Source organism: Panthera leo, chromosome D3 (genome assembly GCF_018350215.1).
Source record: "Panthera leo isolate Ple1 chromosome D3, P.leo_Ple1_pat1.1, whole genome shotgun sequence".
Taxonomy (NCBI): Eukaryota; Metazoa; Chordata; class Mammalia; order Carnivora; family Felidae; genus Panthera; species Panthera leo.
The window spans coordinates 15,807,045-15,830,127 of NC_056690.1; the positions used below are offsets into that span (position 1 = coordinate 15,807,045).

The window sequence follows — 23,083 nt, forward strand, 5'->3', positions numbered from 1 at the left end:
ACTAGTAACTAGCATTTTATAACGCCCAAACCTACTAGTCTTGAGAAATTTCCTGAGATCTTATGGTCTGTCATTTTCTCAAACACCTGCAAGACAACTTGCAGCAAAATCACCTGGAGTTCATATTAAAATGCAGACTCTACTCCAGAGCCTACTTCGGAATCATAATTTCCAGGGAATAGGACCGGGGAATCTGCATTTTATTCAGGCAGTGCTTCTAAGGCACACAAAAAGCGTGTGAGCTAGAGCATTAACCGGCTTTAATAGTATGAGTCTCTTAATTAGATTAACACTTTAAATGATCCCTTTGGCTGTCGAGTGCAGGATCAACTGGAAGTGGGTAAAGATATCTAAAATAGCTAATGGCATCACTCATTCCAGAGCAGGGAAAGCGGCCCAGACCGCCCTCGCGCTGGCACGCGCCCTGCCGGCCTTCCGCAGTCTCGTCCTGACTCCGGCCGCAGCAGCTCACTGCGACTGAGCGCCCCGAGGCCCTGGAGCCTCCTTTGGGTGTGGCGGCCGCGCAGATCCAGACCGGAAGCGGAAGTGAGGTCGAGTTAGCCTAAGGCGCTTCGCCCGCTGCTCCCGCCCCCACCCCCTATCGCGACCGACTCTCAGACGCGCCGGAAGCGGAAGTTGCCAGGAGGTGGGGGAGTTGTTGGGAAAGTGTCGAGCTTATTTTCGGGCTTCCTGGGTAACGCGGGCTTGTGAAACGGCCAGTCCGTCCCGCACGCCTCAAACCGGTTACCGGCCCGGAGCCCTCTCCCGAGCGGTGTGGTACTCGGGGCTCCGACTGTTTCCCCAGGGTCGTTGTGACCCGTTAGTTGCGGGAGTCTCCTGCCCCTTCCCTGGAGTGAGGCCCCGTCCGGCTTCCCGGTGTCCCCGCAGACCCCCGCCATGGGCAACACGAGCAGCGAGCGGGCCGCGCTGGAGCGGCAGGGCGGCCACAAGACGCCGCGGAGGGACAGCTCCGGGGGCGCCAAGGACGGGGACAGGCCCAAGATCCTGATGGACAGCCCCGAGGACGCCGACCTCTTCCACTCCGAGGAAATCAAGGTGAGGGGGTGGGGGAATCCGGCTCCCCTTGATTAATGTTGAGGGGAGGAACCCCCTATTAGATTCCCCGCCACATCCTCCCAGAAACTTCGTAAGCGGGTGGGAGGAGATACTTAATTCTATTCACTTAAAAGCCAGATGGCCCTGTAAGAGCCGTCTTCGCAGTCCAGGAACCTGTGTCTAATTACCGAAGAGAAAGTCACCCCGAGGGAGGAGGAACTAACTTCGTTTAACATCATTAAGGAGAAAGCAGCTCTGGGACAGCGTTTCAAATTCTTAATTAATTAAGATCGTTGAGCTAGCAGCAGGTGAGCCCCGGTCGCTGCTTTCCCCTTAGGTATAATTAGTTTCACAGCCTTGAGAGATCTTTCCTCACCTTTACGGAGACGGGCCCTTTTTGTCGGAGCTGGTTTTGCAGTTTATTGTCGATTTTGGAGAGAACCCAGAGCACACGTGCAAGCTGAAAACAGAGTTACCCAGCTGACTGCAGTTGCCAGAGGCGTTTAGTTCTCCCTGAACTTGTGGTTCCCCCGGCTTCTTTAGAGCAGACTCAGAAAAGGAATTGGACTTCTGGAGGTCAGTAGGTGAGTGAAGTGTCAGTCTGAAAAGGGGGCAGCCAGCTGCTACTCAACCTTCTCTCTCCTGTCGTGTAAAAATATGACATGATGTTTTAAACAGACCAAAGCAGACATTTTTAAAAACATTTTTTAATGTTTATTTTTGAGAGAGAGCGTGAGTGGGGGAGTAGCAGAGAGAGGGAGACAGAATCTGAAGCAGGCTCCAGGCTTTGAGCTGTCAGCACAGAGCCCGATGTGGGGCTCGAACCCACGAACCGTGAGATCATGACCTGAGCCGAAGTCGGACGCTCAACTGACTGAGCCACCCAGGCGCCCCAAAGCAGACATTTTTGCAGACCACATTTGGACATCCTAAATGTAGTCTGCTTTCATTCATCAAAACTTTAAAGATGAGCTTTGATTCCTGGTTCAGCCGTATTCCTGCAAACCGCCTGATGGGGTGTGGTGTTTCCAGCTGCAGGGCCCAGTCCAAGGACACTTAGTGGTTCTGGCAGCTGAAAAGTATGTGGTATAGCCTGAAAAAGGAAGAACGGATCCCTTAAGGACAGGGCAACAGAGCAGGCTTAGGAAAAATGGGGTCTCCCCAGGCCCAGCATGCTCTCTGTTAGTATCCAGTTTGGGCTAGTTGCCTAGCGACTCATTCCACCTTTACTCATATTTTTTTCTCAGATGTTGGGCTAGGTGATCACATTATTTTAAATCCTCACTTGGATCTTGACTTTGAGTCCCAACTTGAAAGAGCCTGCTCTTCCTGGGCGTTAAGTCCTGTGATTTGCACTTGCTTTCTGAAATTGTGCATTCCCGAGGAGCTGTGTGCAAAGTGAACTTTGAAATCCTGGTTCTCCAAAGACTTGACATCCCTTCTCCCAGAAATCATCGCGGCCCAAGGACGGCTGTTTAAGACACCACAAGAACCAAACTCCTTTCTTCAAGGAGTAACTTGTTGTTCTGCTGCTGCTGCAAAGCTCCTATAAGAAATATTTAGAATACAGAGGATCTGTGGAGAATGATTTTAAATAGTGTCCATTATCATTTCCTGAGACGTTACTGAGATGATGTAGCAGAGACACTGAATTGAATGCCCTAGTTCACCATTTTGGCCGTGGTTATCACTTCCTCATTGGCAAGTGATTTTCCAGTCTGCTATTCTTTAATCTTTAGATCTTGTTAAATCTTAAAGAATGCAGGCTCATTTACGATAAGCTCCAGTCAGTATTCGAAATGAAGATATTAGAAACTTGCACAATGGCACCTTTTTTTTTTTTTAAAGAAATTATGGCGCTTTTTTTTTTTTTTTTTTAAATTATTTATTTTGAGAGAAAGCGCAAGTCGAGGAGGGACTGAGAGAGGAGAGAGCGAGAATCCTAAACAGGCTCCGAGCTGTCAGCACAGAGCCCAACACAGGGCTTGCACCCACAAACCATGAGATCGTAGAGCCTGAGCCAAAGTTGGACGCCCAACCAACTGAGCCACCCAGGTGCCCCTGCTCAATGACACCTTTAAAGGTCTCTCCCAGCCTGGAACTCCTGCTCTTTTACTGTCTTTGGCTTCTGACTAGGAAATGTGTAAAAGGATCTAAAACCACATATATTTCAAACAGAGTTGGCTGTGTTTATTTCTCCCTTATTTTGGAATACCTCAGTTATACATTACTTCCCGTGCTAGAAGTTACTGTTTGCCATAAGGAGGGTCAGTCTTTGTCTTACCTTTTTCTCCCCGGTGCCTGGATAGCACTTTGTGAATATTTTTTCCCTTAGAATCTGGATTCGTGAGCTTCAAGTTGACAGCTCTGGAATTGTCTCTAATAAATTTTCACCTACTTCGAATCTTGTTAATTCAGGGAAGAAAATGACATTTGTCAAGCTAGTCTTGAATTCATTGTACCCGCTTCCAAGTGAGTTCTATAGTTTCTTCTAAAATTTTGATGTAGATCTCTTTAAAAACAATATTAACAGCTTATAATTATTAAGTACATGTCAGACATTAATGCAGAGCATTTTACACGGACTGTCTCAGTCTTTCACAACAACCTTAAATAGTTGTTTTTGTTATTTTCACCTTGCAGTGGGGAAACCAAGGCAGAGCTGTTAGTTAATGAGTTTGACAATGAACCTAAGTAGTCATCACTGCCTCTTTTTTAGAAGACTAGATAGGGTAACTGTGTGTTGCAGGGAGCCCACTGATGGCTTCCTGTCCCTGAGTAAACTGTTCCCTTTCTAGGCTCCAGAGAAGGAAGAATTCCTGGCTTGGCAGCATGATCTGGAAGTGAATGATAAAGCCCCTGCCCAGGCTCGGCCAACAGTATTTCGATGGACGGGAGGCGGAAAGGAAGTTTACTTATCCGGGTCCTTCAACAACTGGAGTAAACTTCCCCTCACAAGAAGGTAATTGCCTGGGCAATATTCACATATTTGTCTTAATCCAGGGATAGATACTCTGGTTTCTAACTGGTTTCTGCAGAGGAATAGAAAAGGATGTTTTTATAAAATGGATGCTGAATGGAAAATAAACTTGCTTAATGATTCACAAGGTTCAAATCTCATACCCAGTTAGACTCTAGGTTTAGAGCACACTTAGGAGAAAACACTTCTCAGTTATGAGTATCTCACAGACATAGGTTCGACTTCAGATAGGTTTGCTTAGGCAAGTCTTCTTCCTCAGAATGAGAAATCTATTTCTAGTGCAGTGGAGAAAGAGCACTGGGCTGGGAATCTTCAAGCCCAGGATTTGGGTCCATGTTGACTAAGCTAACCTGTTGGTAACACCTGAGCCTCAGTGTTCCTGACTATAAGAAGGGAACATTAGACAGAAAATCTCTGAAGTTCCTTCTAAACTTTGACACTCTTTGTATTGCCTTTGTTTGGAAGGTACCTGTTATTTAGGCATCATTAGGCATCAAGGCAAGACCATGGTAAAACCCTTGATCAGGAATCCTAGCACGGACTTCTGTCTCAAATAGTCAGTGAAAAACCATCTTCACTAGTGAGTACTCTTGGTGAAACAAAAGGAGAAATTGTGCCCTGCTGGGTGTGGCCTGATCATGGTCACAGGCCGCCTGCTTTTCCACTGGTAATGTGGGTATAGGAGGGGGACACTCAGCATGGTTAGAGTCATTTCAAGCAAAAAGCTTTCCTGGAACCTTGTTTTAGACGTTAAGCAAGCTTCTTTAGAGACCTGTTTGTGGTTCTTGTGAAACTGATCCCATCTCCTGCCCAAGGCAGACTGACGGTAAAACTCGGCAGCGTGCAGTTTATCTTGAGTTGCTGTCCTCTTTGGCCTCCCAGATGCCAAGTGGTATTTTGCGGGCAAGTTGAAAAGGACGAGTGGCTGTTTGTTGACCTTTTGATGGTAGGAATGTGGATTCCTGGCATTTGACCAAAGTGAGTCCTTAAGGAAACCTTGCAATGCTGCTTTCTTACGGCTTTTCTAGATTGAGGTCATTATGCTGAATTGCCTACAGTGGTTAAAAATGTTTATTCTTTTGCAGCTAAACTCTTCACATAAAGGTTTGGTTTCGTCCCATGGCCAGTTTTGTAAGTAAGCTTAAGTGGGCAGCTCACCCAGCTGAAATCCTCTGCTTCCTTTTTCGTTGCAGCCACAATAACTTTGTAGCCATCCTGGACCTGCCTGAAGGAGAGCATCAGTACAAGTTCTTTGTGGATGGTCAGTGGACACATGACCCTTCTGAGGTACTCTTCCTCCTGCCCTTGGTCCTCTGACTGCCTTTACAATCCTAACAGCTCACTTTCCTCTACCAATTGTTGCCAGGTCTCCTTGTCCTGCTGGTAAAAGTCGCTGTGTGTGGCTTAGCTAGATGGCAGTGTTAATTGTCAGACTTATGGGCAAACTTGATGGAGATGAGCAGGTTGGCCAGCCAGGAGATGAGACCTTCCAGCCAGGAATTCTAAATCCTCTAAAGAATAACTCCAGAGACCTTCCACGTTATGATTTCTGCCTGTCTGTCTCTTCCCAGCCAATAGTAACCAGCCAGCTTGGCACAGTTAACAACATCATTCAAGTGAAGAAAACTGACTTTGAAGTATTTGATGCTTTAATGGTGGATTCCCAAAAGTGCTCCGATGTGTCTGGTATGAACACAGTTACTTTATACCACGTGTGTGCAGGTGGGGCTGTGCAGTCTAGAAATAGTCCTGTTTCTCTTGCCTCTCACTCTTGAGCTGCCCTGTCATGTGGATGTTTGTAGCTCCCTAAAGAGCCACAAAAGTGATTCCTAACGCTGTCAGGTCAGGTTGTTGAAATCTAGCCCCAAGGGAGCTGTAAGGCATTTTTTTGGTCATCTCCAGTATTCAGTAGGCCTGCTTAGCCACAGAGAGCAGATGGTGGAAGCAGAACCAGAGCTTGATCTCGTGCCAGGGGCAGGGCCAAGAGGCCCTGGGAAGTTGCACTGGGTCAGTGATGAGCCAGCTCGGGGGGAGCCTGCCAGCTCCCTGCCTATTGACGACCCTGTCAGGAGAGTCTCAGCCTGACAGGTGATAAATGGACACTTCAGTGATCCGGGCCGTCACTTATATGGCATATTAGCACCTTGCCAGAATCCCTTTGTGGGGAGAAAGAGGCTAACCACAGGAAACCGGCTAGCTGCACAACCTGCTCGTATCATCCTTAGAGAACTTTGCAAGAGTCAGCCAGGCCTCAAGCTTTCAATTAATTGCTTTTCATCCAAACCCACAGGAAGAAACGTAATACATACAATTCAGGGGCAGTGATGTTTTGTAATCTAAGGCATCAGTGCCAACTCCACTGCCCCTTTTGCAGGAGTGTAAACAATTCCTTGGACCCCTGTGGGAGGCAGTGAAAAGATTGTCCAGGATGGGACCTGACAGTCTAAGAAGACGGGTTCAGTGCAGTTTGCAGGATGATTCTTCATTGTCAGCTGGCTGGGCCTGGAGCTTCTGCCCCCATGATCTCTTACTCTTATCAGCTCAGAAACCACAGTGGTAAATTGACCATGGCGGGCTTGCTGTGGCTGAAAAGCCAGCTTGTTGAGCAGGAGTTGGAAATCCCAAAATAGTGTTCTTCTCTCTGGATAGCTAACAAATCTTTTAGAGAAGCCATTTATTTCTTTGTCAGATAGGTGGGAATAGGAGGATGGAGAAAATGCCCAAGTATCCCCCACTTACTGATAAATGTAACTTTAGGCCACATACCAAAGCTTTTAGTCAAGTTTCTGCAGCATAGACCACCTGGGGAAAGATAACTGGCCCCTAACTGTTGGTAAACCAACATCAGGCTCTCCATAGACCTCATATTTAGATACTCATTTTCTTAAAATATGTATTTACTCCTATTGGCTCAGTTTTCTACGCTTGTTTTTCTCCATTTCCTGCTGTCATATGGTTGGGGCATACGAAGTGAGCCTGTACCCTAGAAAGTGACGTTGAGGGAATTGGCAGAGCGGGGGCACATCAGGTTTAATCTTCCGCCCAAGGATTGGTCGGCCAGGATCCATCCTACATGTCCTTTGACAACAGCTCAGTCCTTTCTAGCTGGTCACACATCACTAAGTGAGCTACCTCTGACCTTATGAAATGCTGCACTTCCAGAAGCTTCTTTAAAAAAAAAAAAAAAAAAAAAAAAATTTTTTTTTTTTTTAATGTTTATTTATTTTTGAGACAGCATGAATGGGGGAGGGTCAGAGAGAGAGAGGGAGACACAGAATCTGAAGCAGGCTCCAGGCTCTGAGCTGTCAGCACAGAGCCCGATGCGGGGCTCGAACTCACGGACCGTGAGATCATGACCTGAACCGAAGTCGGACGCTTAACCGACTGAGCCATCCAGGCGCCCCTCCAGAGGCTTCTTAATATCTGTATAATCAAGACAAGCAAGGGTTTGAAAGGAACCTGAGAGTGGTGGAGTCAAAGAGCCTGTAGAGATTAGATTTATCAATTTTTTATTTTTGGTTTTAGTTTTGAAATGTGCCAATGCCTCATATAACTTGTTTTCACCACTGTGTCTATAAACAGGCTGCTACATCTTCCATTTTATTCTGGCTGGTGGTGCTCAGACCTTGGGCTTAGCTGCTTAAGCCTCGCTTGAAGCCATGAGCGTCTTTGCAGTATTTGCCAGCCCGGCCCAAGGCGAGCAGCATTGTTCTGCAGGGCATGTCAGGTTAGGTTACTGAGAGCAGCTTCCTTGTTAGTCTGACCCAGAATCACCAGCTTTGCCACCACCGCTATCTGCTGCCAGGGCATCTGAGTTCATGCTGAATTTTATGCCAGTCACCCAAATTCCAGAAGAGTTTTCTCATTGCCTCTACTCTTCACCTTTGGGGCCTATATATATTCTTCAAGGGAATAGAAATCTGTGTTGAGGGGACGAGGAAAACTGAACGGTGCCATAAATTCAGTGAGACTGCTCCTAGACCTCATAATTTTCAAAGTAAATGTCCTGTCACCGTCTCCCGACAGAGCTGTCCAGCTCCCCACCAGGACCCTACCATCAGGAACCCTATGTCTCAAAACCAGAAGAACGGTTTAAGGCACCACCCATTCTCCCTCCACATCTGCTCCAGGTCATCCTGAACAAGGACACAGGGATTTCTGTGAGTACACAGGCGTCTGGCCAGACCATCCTCCACCGTCCTGTTGTGCTGCTCCCCTTTCCAGCTGCCTCTCGGAAGCGGTTGGGAAAAAGGTTTCAGTGTTGCCCGTTGGTATTAACTGCCAGGGTCCCCCTCTGATGTGGGAATGGGCTACCGGCGAGATGGTCCAGAGTGTGGGTGCTGCTCTCCCGTTGCACAAAGCCTTTCTGAACTTGTTTTCCTAGTGCTTCACTCTTGCCTCAACCTAAGCCCCATTCCTTGTGAAACATGACGAGAAATCTGTAACCATTCCTTGTCGGTAAGCTACTTAGTGGATCTCCTCCTCTGGCCCCCAGACTTCAGTATCTACTCTTAATCACCAAATTGTTTTCAGAAATGTCAGTGCTCTCGGATTAAAACTTGGGGGATCTGGCTGACACACATTTTCTCTGGGAAATTGATATTATTCGTAAAAAGAAGTATGTGTCCTCCAGGATCCCGAAGAGCACCCCATTATTACCTTGTTAATTTTCCATTCCGTTTCACTAAACATGCGCAGCACAGCCCTAATTCTTGGGAATCTGAATGTTCTTGTGCTTTGTCCAAGCCACCCCCTGAAAGTCCCATGTTTATGAGGTGATAAAGCAGCCATGCTGCTCGTGGACTCCACATACAAGCGGGTACACGTGTGCTACGATCCAGAGCCAAAAGCATCCGTGTGCAGGCGTCTCCCGCAGCGGTCGTGGTTTGCCCTGGGGACATGGTTTCCCAGGCACCGGGTGGCCTCCCCTCCGTCCCCCCACAGTTATCCATTTCATTCTTCATGCTTTCTGAATCCTACAGACATGAGCTTGCAGCCCACTGCTCAGGAATGTTTAGTATAGATTTATCTTCCCGCCTTCTCTAAAAGTGTATTCATTGGACGGCTCTCTCTTCTTCTCTTTCGATAAGAAGATAGCCGTGGCCCACACTTTAGAGGCCAAGGTAAAGCCTGACTGGAGACACACACCAGTGCATCCAACAGGCGTGCAGGGAGCTCCCCTTAGTTAGACCATAAGGCACGACCCCCTCACCTCACCTGTCAGATCAGTCTTTCACTACCCAACTTAAGCAGAAAGGGGCATGAGAGCCTGCCTCCTTTCCATTGATACCTGGTGCTGTGAAATAAAGGGAGAATCTTCTTGATTTCCAAATCCTAAACGCTCATGTCTGCTTTTGTTTCTCCAACAGTGTGATCCAGCTTTGCTCCCCGAGCCCAACCACGTCATGTTGAACCACCTTTATGCACTCTCTATCAAGGTAATGACACTTCTGTTGCTGGTAGAGCTGTGTTTCTCAAAGTGTGCTGTGAGGCCCCCTAGCAGCAGAATTACTTGGAGTACTTATCTAAAGGGCAGCTCCTGGGACCTGGTGCAGATCCACAGGCTCGGGTTCTGAAGGCAGAACAAGAGTGTTTTTATTAAGCCCTCTTGATGATTCTCACACACACACACACACACACACACACACACACACACACACTAAAGTTTGAGCTCTTGACTTGGTACCACCTTTGATCATTTCCACCCTCTTCCTCAGGATGGAGTGATGGTGCTCAGCGCGACCCACCGGTACAAGAAAAAGTATGTCACCACCTTGCTATACAAGCCCATATGAAGAGCTGGGAGCCAGCGGTGGGCTCCAGGGAACAGTGTGCACCACCAGGCTCCACGCGTGCATGCTTTCCACTAGAGGGAACGGACTGTAAATTTCTCATTTCACACTCTATAAGACATTTCATCCCCACCGTAGTCCTGCTTGAAGGTTTGTTCCAGGCACGGCAGCTCCCAAAGCACCTCGATCTAGAACAGTCCTCTTGGCACCCTGCGGCTGTGAGCCTTGGGGCTCACCGAGGCCGAGGACAGTGAGGGAAAGCAGAGGGTCTGCTGCCCCCACACCGCAGTGCATGAGGACAGGTGCAGTTCTGAACTGGTCGTGGAGATTCTTCTTCAGCCAGAAATGAACGCTAGCCACTCTGCTGGGAAAATCTAAGAAGCAGGGTCTGAGGCCACGCAAAATTTCTAATCATATGTGCATTTTTAAGACCATCAGTTTGTCCCTGTTGAGGCCTGGCTGTGGAGGCAACGGCAGGTACCTGTCCTCTGAAATCAAAGCAATAGATGGTCTCCTGTTCTCTGCTCCAGGGAGATATAATTTCTGTAGAAATTAGAACCTGTCTGATTTCCAGATGAAGTTGTACAATTGTTTCTTCTGCTTTTGTGCACTAAGTATTTTTGTTTTAAACCAGAGGTGGCTGAGTCTCTGGCCTTAGGGCAATTTTTAAATCACCCCAACTAGAATATAGATCATGCGAACTGTATTCAGCAATAATCTGTTCTTAGAACAGACTTTGAAAACTGCTGCCGGATTTCTCCATTAAGCTGGATGATCCTATGGACTGACCACTGTTAGCTGGAAGGTTGTCCAGCTTTTTACTCTAATCGCAATGAGGGGACAGTATTACCATGAAAACTTGGGAGGAGCACCCTACCCTATGCCAACTTGCTCAGGACCTCTGTCTTTACTTAGCAACGAAGGCTGTAGCAGTTGCTGTCGTTTATTCTGGGAGGAACTTAGAACTTGACAGCAGCCTTCTAAATTCATGTCGAGAAGACATTCTTTGGACCAAAGCAAACCTCTTCACACTCGGCGTGGTTTCCGGGGAGATGCTGCAGACGTGCCCATTAGTGCAGGTTCCTGTCCTCAAGTCAGCAGAAGCCATGGTTCTGCCCTGTGTTCTTGCTGGGAGACGGAGGAACAAGCTCCCTGGTTGCCAGTATTTATTTGGTAAACCTGAGTCTGGGATACCCTTTTTTGTTGTTACTGCTTTCCAAACACTGAATTATTGTCACCTTGACGTACAGGTTTCAATAAAGCTTTGTAAAGATAATGGGACACATGCTTGGAGGAAGCTTTGATTTTACTCAGTCATTTGGAGAAAAGACTGGAACGCATCCGAGGTTTACTCGGTGAGGTGCTTTTCAATCTTTGTCACGTCTTGTGCTCATTGAAAATGGTACGATCCTCGTGGTACTCTGGGGTGAGTGACAGGGCGGCTCTGGCTGCCCCCAGGACTGAGGACCATTCCCTTGACCTACGGGTTTTGCACGCAGAATTTGGAAGGCTGTTAAGAAGCCTGTAAAACTGAGTTCCTTTGAGCCACTCAGTTTTGAGGGGAGACTGAGGAGAGGCAACAGTGAAGGTTCCCAGTTTGGGCAGGTTGATGGCATCTCCAGGTCAAAGGTCTTGCCACCTCTTGCTTATCAGTGAGCACCACCACAGGAGCCTGGGATCTGGACACCCTTGGAAGACGCCAGGACATTCTGGAATCAGCGTTCTCATCGGCTAAAAGGAGCTCTGTTTGCTCTGCCAAACAAGATGGAAGATTACAGATGACATTGTAATAAGCCTTTCCTTCCCAAGTGCCAGGAAGTATTTAAATAAATGTATGAGAAAAGGGAACTTCTAGGTCATTTGGTTTACTTGAGGTGGAGAGTGGCCTAGAAAGTACTCCTACCTGGGTAACTGGCTGTCTCACCCTGAAAATCCAAGTGATGTGGGAACCCTAGATTTTGGGGACTATAGGGATTTTAAGTAGACTGTGGAAACATGCAAAAATCCTTTTTCCAAAACTGGATAAAGTATTTTTAAAATACAATGGAAAAAATTTACCTAAGCTCAAAAGTATAAAAGCGATGTATTCAAGCACCAGAAAAGAAACTTGGTGAGCTGTGAGCACAGGCCCTATGCCCTGGTGGAGACTGAGGGAGGGTGCTGGTGGGGACCCTGCATGAGTTGGCCCAGGAGGGCACTGCCCTTTCTGTGAGAGGGATTAGAGAATCTGGCTGCTAGCCTGAGTCAGAGTCAGAGCTCAGAGGAAGCCATCAACCCCAGACCGCAGGGGGAAACAGTAAGAACTTAAAAATCCACTGTAAAAACTAATTGGGAACCAGTAAACCCTGTGAGAGCTCTCTGCAGCCCAGAGGCCACAGGAGACCCCCAAGAGAGACCACCACTGTGGTGGAAGGATGCAGGCATAGCCACTCCATGGGACCAAGGTATCCGCATTCTCTACAGCAGTTTGTGTATCTAAAAGACTTCCATTTTCTTTAAAAGGCAACACAAAGGAAGTCTCCTATGGTTCGAGAGACTGCTCACAGAGCCAAGTGAAATCCTCAATACCCAAGAAGCTAGAGGTAAGGGAAGTTATTTCATGGATGTGAAATCACAGGGTCAGAGGAGACCCCAGATCACAGAGGCAAAGCCAAATGTGGAAGTGAAGTGTCCTATGACCCAGGCAGGCAATGCTTTATTAGCATTCCCATTACGGGTAAGGACTGGTTACATGGTTAAAGCTTAACCCAAATTGCTTTTGAATGAAGATGTATTTTTCCTCCCGAAAATCTATGTACAAGTGAAATTTATAGAGCCAAAGGTAAGGCCTTTAAATTACTAACATGTAAAATGGTATGGGTCATTAGAATTGTATGTCAAAATACAGAAACCAGAGATTAAAGGACCCAGGCAAAGCCCTTTCCTTCAGCTTTGCTTATGGGTGTAAATAATGTAAGGGAAGTCAGTAGCACTCCGAAACCAGGTCAAACCCTGACTTCACATTAAAGTTGGCCATTCTCCCACTGTCCCCTCCCTAATGAGATTAGGGATGTTGATCCAGTTCAGTTGCTGACTAGCTGTATGACCTTGGGCAGATCACATGGCCTCTCTTAGCTTGACTTCCTCTCCTGAAAAATGAGAGGGATTGGACTAGCACTAGATGATCCTGGGGCTCTTTCCACACTGGGAGCCACAAAGCCTTTACGACATGGATGGGATGTGGCCACAAACAGGAAGTTAAGAGGCTGGAAAAGCAAAAATGCCAGCCCCCTCAACTCGCTTAATTAGGTAATTTCCAAACTCCAAAGACCAGGATTAAAAACCCAGAACGTCAGTAATCTCATCCATGGCTGAGGTCAGAGACAGCCACTTTAGGGAAGAATAAAATGCCATTTGGTTCACCTCCCATTATTTTTAGATGAATAGTTTCATTTCCAAACGTGTTCAGTTCTCCCAATAACCGATTCTCCACCAGTGTTTACAAACAGTTTGAATGAATTGATGAGGATCCAAGTCTATGGACCACTCAAATCTTTATCCAGCTTCTGAGAAATCCCCCCCTTAGCACCTCTCTCGATCAGCAAATTAGTGGAGGAACAAGCCAGAGCCTTCTGACCTGGAAGACCAATGCTAATTGTCTTCAGGAGAAAATAAGGAAGTTAGGAACACACACGCATTTCTTCTGAAACCTAAGTCATCCCAGCTGTTGTAGTAACATCTGTAGGGCCTTCCTGAGAGCCATCACTGTTGTCAGACCCTTGGAGAGGATCCCAAAAGCTGGAGCAGCCAGAGTCCAATCTGTGGGGCCCACCCTGTCTCTGGGTCAGCTCCCAGTCCTCATCTTTTTCGTCCTCAGCACCACTAAAGGGCCTTTGCCTGGATGATGATGTCGGCCCTCACTGCTGCCTTTTCTACCACCTTGGTGTGAATTCACCCATCTCATCTGGAAAATTGTGAGTACCCTAGGTCACCTTTAGCTTTCCTTTTTGTGGTTCTTGGAAATACCACCTGAGTTGCTTACAGTAGTGAAGTCATTTTCAAAGTTCTTTCTTCTACCTCCAACAAGCCCTTTAGTTCCATTAATCATTGATAGACTCAAAGGAAAGCCAAGTGATCAACACTGTACTATATTTCCACTAGCCCAACCCTCCCCAGCTTTGGAAAATAAAGCCAATATTTGATTAGGCAAGTGATGAAACATTTTTCTCATACAAACATTGTGTGCCTGGAGCCCCAGTCTCCATGGTGTAGACATCATAAGAAATATTTAAACTGCCCAGAGAGAAATCTGACTAGAACAGGCCAAGGTTTCTCAACCTTGGCACTATTGACACTTGGACCTGATATAATTCTTTTCGGGGGTAGGGGTTGCCCTGTTGTAGGACATTCAGCAGCATCCCTAGCCTCTACCCACTAGATGCCAATCATGACCATCAAAAAGGTCTCCAGACTTTTGTCAGATGTTCTTAGGGGAGGGGAGCAAAGTTCAGTGGTTTAGAACCACTGGGACAGGCCTGTTTAGCTGTTGTATTGCGAGTGGAAGCTTAGCTGCTCCTAGGCGTAGCCTTAATGCTTTAGACTTAAATCTGCATGGATGTCTTCTAAAGCAAATCTGATTCAAGAGGCCCAAGTTTTCTGAAGACGAATTTCAGTCCCATTAAGCAAATTATCTCTTTTTGGCCTAAGTCTCCAAAACCTAGTTTCATGGTTATGAAATTTGCTGTACAATCAGTGTCTTTAGTCTCATGAAAATTAAGCACAGAAAACGTGATGTCTGATTTTGTGCTTAAGAAACAGGAGTGGTGGCCCTGTGGAAGGTTGGGCCTCATTTTATGGTGTGGCTGAGTGATTTGTCAGTTCTTTGAAGTCATTCCTTAGGGTCCAAAGAACCTTTCTGGCACATTCCTTTTGGAACCAAACCGTATTTACTTAGAAAGTATTCCTTGGCTGCCAAGAATCCTCGGGACATTAATTGAAATGGTTGGTGTTTAATGGACTTTCCCCAGTATTCTAAAGAAAGAAAGGTTCTGACATTTTATTCATCTTCTGAGTCATTTTCATTCTTATAGTTATGACCTTTGGCAGATTTTTATCTCCAACAGTAAAGTAGAAAACAGATTTGCAGGTACAGTCCCTGTAAGAAGCATGTCAGATACAGCCCTCCCAGTCCGATTGTGACTGTGGTCAGATACCTTCATTGGAAAATAAAAATCGAAGAGTAGAAAGCAACAGGAACCATGAAAAAATTCACCATTTGCCAAAACTGATGTTTGGATCAAGCAGAGTTTATACTAACAATCATGGGATAAATTTACCTCACAGACTGTAAAAATCCATCCAGTTAAAAATAGAAGTATTTACATTTTAAATTACCTTCATCCAAACTCCTCCCCCCAAGGAAATAAATCTACATCATTAAATTCCCCACGACCGGGGCGCCTGGGTGGCTCAGTCGGTTGAACGTCCAACTTTGGCTCAGGTCATGATCTCACTGTTTGTGGGTTCGAGCCCTGCATCGGGCTCTGTGCTGACAGCTCAGAGCCTGCTTCGGATTCTGTGTCTCCCTCTCTCTGCCCCTACCCCGCTTGTTCTCGTTCTTTCTCTCTCAAAAATATTTTTAAAAACTCCCCCACGACCTTATAATGGAGAGAAGTTTTAAAGTGACCTGTTTTCCTGCTTAGCTGCATTATGGGAAAATTAGGTAATCCATCCTCAAGTAATCCTTTCAAAATGGCCTGTTTGCATAAGGACCTTTCCTGTTCTGCAGTCCTATAAAGTGACCTAACAGCCAGTTTATGGTTCACTGGAAATAGTGACCAAACTTCCAACAAGGTCTTGCTCTTGGGAAAGACTGCTACCAGGCTCTTGACTCCAGGAGAGCAATGTGCTCCGGCCTCTGTGTTGCTCCCCCGACCCCAGAAAAAAGCCTCCTGAGAGGGAGGCAAGGTCCCACGCCACGGTAACAAGCCCATGCTGACACTGGCAATACTGAGGACTTTTATGGTCTCTCAAGAAAAGAAGAGGTCGTTGCACAAAAGCAAACATTTTAGATCATTGCTTTATTTCACTATTGTTTAACAACAAAGTTCATTCCTCTCAAGGTGGATCTTGAATTGTTCCTTGTGTTCTTTTCCTCATCCTGAATAAAAAAGGTAATGAAGAAAAAGCCTGTACTTTTGGAGACCTAGAATCTTACGTATGCTAATAAGCTTTTGACTGCAATTTCGTGGTACGGTATTTCCTGCTGGCATCTTGGTGGTCCCACGGAGCTCCCCACCCTCCAGTGAAGGTGGCTGTCCACAACTACCACCGTTGAAACCAAAAGTAAGTGTTGAAAAATGCACCTTTTACAATAAAAAAGTAGAAACCAATTCAATTTCCTTTTTTTTTTTTTTTTTTTACGAATATAAAGTTTCTTGTAAATATGTACAGTCTTTTGAGCTAGTTCTATAGCAGGAAGCATTTTTCACAAATGAGACACACAATATACACTTTCAGGGCTCAAGAAGCCCCATTTCTCATGGAGATCCTAAATGAAATGCCAAGACTGAAAGACCAGTTTTCAGTGACCTTTCCAAATACTTGTGGACCAAGAGACAAAAACTTCAGCAAACATTCAGTCTGATCTGCCCTGGGGGAGGGAGGGGATGCAGTGTGACCCCAGAGACTCCAAGCGACACATAAAACACAACAGCATGACACCTGCCAAGGGTGCAGTAACGTGGAGGGAGGGACATAGGCGTTTCGAACAAGAAAGCACTTAGGTTAAGAGACGAGCAGGAAGGAGCTGGGATTTGGGCCAGGTTGCAATCTGGAAAGTGATCTGACGTGGGTTGAAACGTGGTCGTGTTCCCCTGCAGTGGTGGAAACAGGTCTACCTTTCAGCCTACCTAGGATGTGCCTTGGTTGTTCGAGGCATGCCTAAGAGTCATGGAGAATCAGAAGCAAGAGATGCCTTGTGGGAGATTAAAGGCAGAAGTAAGGCCGCTGTTAGCTTGCCAACTGCAAAGCCTCTAGGTTGGTTCTTTACCAGTTGCCAGGAATTTCGCATTCTGGTAGCAGGCAGAGAGAAACCATGTGAGCAGCACTGCACCTAAGGAGGACCTCCTGACCCCAGCAGAGGTGGAAGAGGGGCCGCGGCTCTCCAACTTCCTGGTCTTAGTCTAGCCCTAGGGAAAGGCTCACTTGGGAAGTCACAGTTTCGTGGGGTAGAACTGTGCTGGATTTTGTGTGAACACGGAGTCATCCACGAGGGAGGCGGCAGGGAAGCGTGAAGGTGTGAGGTGGTGGTTTGCTGAAATCCTTCTCTGGTCGTAAGGCTTGAGCGTTTGGTTTTTTGTTTGTTCAGTGCTACAGACTGCAGCTTTTTGTGGCCAGTGAATTGGCAAGTGGTCAGAGGGTCTCGATTCAGCGGGAGCGATGGTATGGTACTAGTACATTGGCAGAGCAACCCACGGGGGCAGCCAGGTCAGGGGGCAGCACATGCAGTGAAACCGCCATGCAGAACTCCCGGACGGGTCTCTTCCCATCCCAGGGTGGGGAACGACGCGCTGTCGCGGACAGGAGGTGGATGGCCCCCCGGTCCTCTCCCGGGCCCAGAGACTCATCAACGCTGGGCTCCGAGCAAGTCTATTGCATGCTTTCCTGGCCAAAGCTACATGGAAAGCAGGGACAGCAGGCTGGGGAGATGACGCTGAGGGGCGGGGAGGGAGAGCTCCTCGAGGTTCCTTGGCCCCAAGTCACTGCCTCCGAGCTGAGGCCTGATGACCTCCGTACATTCTCAGCTGGTGGGAGGGGAAGTCGTCAAGGCCATAAAAGGCAATGAGAACAGTAAACATTTGGCTAAGATGTCACCCTGGGTAAAACAGGGCCATCTGTGAGGATGGACTGGAACAAGAATGAACCTACATGAGCGCAGGAGGTTAGCCAACTGGCAGGGACTCTTCTACAATACGTTTCCGTAGCAAAGACCTGATGGTGTGATCTAGCTAAAAATGACTACGACAGGAAATACATTGCTATTCAAATCTATTAAGAATTCTGTTGTCTTTAAAAAAAAAAAAAAGAAAGAAAACCAACCAACCCTAGGATCTTAAAGTAGCTATTAAATAGGATTCTAACCACGTTGTAGTTAGCGCAGGTTGGTTTCCTTTGATGAACTGGTACAGGCTAGAGCCAGGTATAAAAGTTTGTGAATGCTCTGAAAGAGAAAGTGCACAGAGGGTGACTGCAGGAAGGTGCTGATGGCTCCCGAGAGCCTCAGCCCGGCACCACCTGGCTGCAGGGCGTCCACACTGAGGTGGGTCTGGACCCAGCTGTGCCGTGGGGTGGCTGAGCAGATGGGGGCTGGGGTCCCCTTCAGCAAAGTTCCTTAGAGTGTTTGGGGTTTTCCTGCAGATTAAGATGAGGAGTTGGTTTTTCTGGCTGAGATTTATACTGAAGACTGGTCCCAGACCTAGGAGCAAAATAAGGAGGGGGTTTTAGCTGAGGGGGCCAGAAATGCCTGTGCTCCCCCTGCCTGATCCCAGGAGGAAGTGTGCACCACCCGGCCTCCCTGCAGCTGTTAATAGGGAGTGCTCCACAGTACGGCTCCAGCTCTGAGCTTGGGGTTCATCAGGGAATGACATTCACAGAAAATTCTCCAAAGCTGTGGATGGATCTCTGTTACACACACACACACACACACACACACAAGCCCCCATTTTATCGGTAAATCAGAGGGGAGAAGAAAAAACACTGGCCTTTCCTCCTCTCTTTATCAGCAGGGGTCCCAAGAGCCAACTGCAGGTGGCCTTGGGAGAATGTGATCTAGAAAACCAGCTCCCAAGGACAGAAAGGTGGCTGTGCTGTCCAGAGGGGTCCCTGGAACCAAGCCTACCGAGGAGGCATCAAGTACTTGGGCCTCCCCCTGCTCGTCGGGGCCCCCTTTCCTTCAACACATCCCTCCATCTCAATTGCTAACCTAAAATTACACAGATAATAATGTGTATGATTTAAAGATTTCAAAAAGCTCAAAGTTCTAGAGGGCAACCACTGTTAACCAGTTTCTGTGTAGCCTTCCAAAAAATTCTTGAGGTACGTATTTGTAGATGTGCCTGAAAAAAATAAGACATAAGCGTTTTGTATAGTAGGCTATCATTTGTGTTTAAGAAGGGAGGATACACATAGATATTTGCTTATGTGCGTAGAGTATCTCTAGAAACTGCGAACACTGGTTGCCTCTGGGGAAGCGAATGATATACCTTAGGGTAGCTATTCCATTTTGAGGTACACATGTATGCATTATCCATTTGCTTAGAAAGGCCTCTTCTTAAATACATTTTCTTCCTAAACTTGTTACCATGTCCTAAAAAATCTGAATAATAACAGAGTCTCCTTTTTACAACAGTGGCCCCAAAGGGCCCTCAGCTCCTCAGGTCACTCCTCTGGCCTCTCCGGATGGTGCCTCACCTTGTTGACCTGGGACAGTGGGGTCCTCACGGCTCCCGCAGGCAGCCGGCCCCGGCTGCTGTCTTCAAACAGCCTCCCAGGTGAGCGTTCCCTCCGCGTGCTGAGCATCCGGCCTGGGGACTTCTCTCGCTCCAGGGGGCGGCCAGGAGACTTGTCCCTGCGCAGCTCTGTCCGCCCCTCTCGGTAGCGGTGGGGTGTGCTTGGCTCTCGTGGGTGGCTGGGGCCTTCCGGTGGCGCCGGGCTAGAGGCCACACGCTTGGTGATGTGCTCGTTGTATGTTGGCGGGCCTCGCTTGTTGGGGCTGCGGGCAACAGGAAAGGGAGGTGCGAAATGAGAAGTCACAACCTCAAAGGGGCATTTTCTTCCTCTGAGCAACCCCCAGGTCCCAATCCCACCAGGAGTTCTTCAGGCTTTTTGTTTTCTTTTGATAGGACAGGAAGAGAAAGAGGACAACAAAAGAAAATCAAGCTTCCTGGTCTCAGTGCAGGTTTTTACTGCCAGACCCTGTGCTAAGCTCTTTATGTGCCTCGACTCATTACATCGTCATGACAGCTCCACAAGCTAAGAGCAGGCATGACCCTCACAGCAGAGGCGATGTGGAGACAGGGAGGCTGAGTGCCTGGCCTAAGCTAGGGAGATGCAGAACTGGGATTCCGACACAGGTCAGTTTGACATCCTAATCCCCACCCAGTATCCTACTGACCTAAGTATTTTGCAGAGTCTATAAGGCACAGAAGGAAGTCTTCATTTAGGGGAGGAGGCTGCTCAAAGGCCCTTGATGCAAGGGAGCAATTTTGAGAAAGCCTGTACTCATCTGCCAATTCTGTCTCACTCGTCGGCCTGGTGTTTGGTCACCTCTCCTTCCAGGTGGCTTTCCAAGCATCTTTGTGGCACCCAATACTGACGTGAGAGGGATCAGGCCTGACAGAATTAGAAAACTGAGCAGGACAGACAAAAACAGTACAGTTGCTCAAAACACGGCCCTGGCCCTGAAGATTGACAGTTAATAACCAAACAATAGAAAACATTGGGGCCTTTTTGTATGGCCAATCCAACCCTCCCCTGAGCCCGGCCTGGATATTTCGAATGAAGATTTCAGCAGGTACGGCCCTAACCACTTCTCTGAAGAAGGGAGATCCAGAAACAGAACTGAGAGTTAATTCCTTCCCACCCCAACGAGCAGAAAAAGTACTCAGTCCTCCTCATCTCAGTATAATTAGAGCCAGGAAAAGGGAACCGACTTAACATGGGCACATTTTATGGAGAATATTACTTGGAGAACATATTTTGATTGATTGGAACTTTATCTCAGAAAATAAAAGTAGAAATCGGGCAAGTAAATTTATCCTCGTTATTTTTAAAATCTAAATTACAATTGGAATTACAGGCTGATTCTAAGAATGAGCCAAGTATGAATCACATACTGATTTATCTTGCTCTAATTTTTGCAGCGAAATTGTATGCTAATATGCTCGATGACATACTTTCCATCAATGTTGGACTTTTGCAGTAAAATCAGTCATTTCTTCAGAAATGTTTGAGAGTCACTGGTTTTCCCAGAGGCCCATCTTAATCCTTGATATTTAAATCCTTCTCTTTGGAAGGGGCCAAGTTAGTTGATTTTTTCTTCAATTATTGGTCCAACTACCAGAATCTCTTTGTCAGTGCTCATAATTGAAAACAAATGAGAAGCAAAGACACCTACTGGGGGAGGAGAGACTCTAGAGCAAGCTTGAAGGCCAAATATGGACAGATGCACTGGTTTTATAAATAAAGTTTTATTGGAACACAGCCATGCCCATCTGGTTTTGCACTGGTTGTGCGGCTTTCATACTACAACAACAGTTGAATGGTTGAGACAACCATATAGCCCACAATGCCAAAAATATTTACTATCTGGACCTTAACAAAAGTTTGCTGATTCCTGCTCTACAGTGAAACAGAGAGGTAAGTAGAGATAATTAGATAAGTGATCAGTTCATTGTGAAGTTTTTCAAGTCATTGTCTGGCTTCTCTGTGCAATTCTGTCAAGATTCCAGATAACATGCCCAGAAAGCCAGAACCCTCCTGTGCTAGGTGGGTATAGCAGAAAAATCTGAGATAACTCAGATTTCAGCATCTTGAAATGAAGGTTTATATTCATCTCTAGTCGTGTGGCTTTAAGATATGGAAGACAAAAAAAATAAATTCCAACTAGGAGAATTACATTAAGCCTATTTGTAATGGAGATGAAATTATAAAATGTGTCCACAGGGGCCCATCATAAAGCAAGTGAGAAGACACTCAATGCCCTGGGGAAGAAGGATGGCTCAAGGAAGGCCATTTGGGATGTCAGATTAATGGAATGAAAGAAAATACCCATCATTCTAGGCCAAGTGGGCAATCTTCTATCTCTGTATCCATTAATGACCAATGATCTACCATGCCAATTTTATGTTTTTTTGTTTTTGTTTTGTTTGCAAAGAGTTTCATTTCTTGCTTTGCTAAACAGACCAGGGCAATGAGGCCTGCAGTGAATCATATTCAGCCAAGCTGGGCTTCTACATTCTGACCTGCCAAAGCAGTCTGCATAAAAAGATCATTTTATAAGCCAAGAGACAACCAAAGACTAACTGTTGATTTTCCACACGTGCCTGGCAACAGCAGGAAAGCAACAGCATTATTTCTGCCTCTTGTTCAAAGGAACCGGAACCATTTCCAACCACAGGAATAAGCAACTTCTTACAGAGACACCATATAGTCTCAGAAGGAAGGTGCCTGCCATCTAATTAGTGAGGCAGTGGAGAAAAAAAAAAAAATCTAATTATGGTACTTTGATTTGTTCTTGGCATGACTTGGAAACTACTTAAAGAAAATCTGGACGTTTCAGGACAGAACTGTAGCCCTTTGAACAGTTCCTTCTGAGGCAGGGTCAAGCCAAAAGAGTTAGGAACCGCTGGTTATTTGGCACTTCTGATTTTCTAGCAAGTGCCTGGGACTAAAACCACACTGACCAAAAATTCAGACTAACTCTTATATTTCAATAGAAGAAAAACTATTCATTAGGACATAGTCTCAGAATATTAAATTTATGATTTGTTTCAAGATCTAAGCATTTTTTAATATTAGAGATAATTACAATGTGGTGGAGGAACTAAGTCCCTTGAGAATAAAAACATGTCTTCATCTGTGGATCCCCAGCTCCAGACATTGTGTCTAGCACATGGTAGGGGATCCATGTAATTCTTTACAGAGTAGACATACCATTCCAGAAAAATTTAAATCCCAGGTCAGTTAAATATTCCCCTTGGGTTAAATAATCTCAGAATTTATTTGCAGACCAAGATCTTAAAGTTATATACATCAAAGCTCCACATCGACCTGGATCTGGCTCACAGCCCTCTGTGTCAAGACCAGGTCAGTCCCGCTTCCATGCACTGCTGATGGGATTGCAGATGGATCTGGCCTTCAGGGAGGAACTTTCAGCAAGATCTATCAAAATTACAAACGGATGTCTGATGTCACCCGTCAATTTTGGTTCTAGGAATTTATCCTACAGATAGATTCCTAAGCATGCAAAATGACAGAAGCACAAAATCATTTAATTTACTGTAGCAACAGTCTGTAAATAACCCTAAAATCCATTGATAAAAAAGCAGTTAAATAAATCAAGGTCACATGAAGGAATGCTGTGTAGGCATAAAAACAACAATGAAGAATACTTCTGATGCCAACGTGGAGCAGTCTCCAAGGAACATCAGGTACAAGAATGTGTGCTGCGCTACCACCTGTATCAAAAAGAGGAAAAGCACTTCCAGAATGGTAC

At 46.4% G+C, this 23,083-nt stretch overlaps 2 protein-coding genes across 15 annotated transcripts in view; one reads left to right on the forward strand and one right to left on the reverse strand.

Moving 5' to 3' along the window:
- The first annotated feature begins 619 nt into the window (after positions 1-619).
- On the forward strand, positions 620-11,109 carry PRKAB1 (protein kinase AMP-activated non-catalytic subunit beta 1). The gene is made up of 7 exons (XM_042911709.1): positions 620-1,056; positions 3,855-4,018; positions 5,230-5,323; positions 5,608-5,722; positions 8,063-8,196; positions 9,406-9,474; positions 9,754-11,109. Exons 1-7 carry the CDS (start codon positions 898-900, stop codon positions 9,829-9,831), a joined length of 813 nt encoding a protein of 270 aa, XP_042767643.1. The 5' UTR covers positions 620-897; the 3' UTR covers positions 9,832-11,109.
- Positions 11,110-15,868: 4,759 nt separating this feature from the next.
- CIT (citron rho-interacting serine/threonine kinase) overlaps positions 15,869-23,083 on the reverse strand; it is a 168,862-nt gene continuing 161,647 nt past the window's right edge. For 10 of the 14 annotated variants that reach the window (XM_042911694.1, XM_042911696.1, XM_042911700.1 and 7 more), the window contains one exon: positions 19,223-19,579. In XM_042911694.1, coding sequence (XP_042767628.1) covers positions 19,246-19,579 — 334 coding nt within the window. In that variant the 3' untranslated portion in view covers positions 19,223-19,245. Of the gene's footprint in view, positions 18,284-19,222; positions 19,580-23,083 lie in introns of those variants that run through there. The other 4 variants (XM_042911697.1, XM_042911708.1, XM_042911707.1 and 1 more) reach the window with 1 other exon arrangement.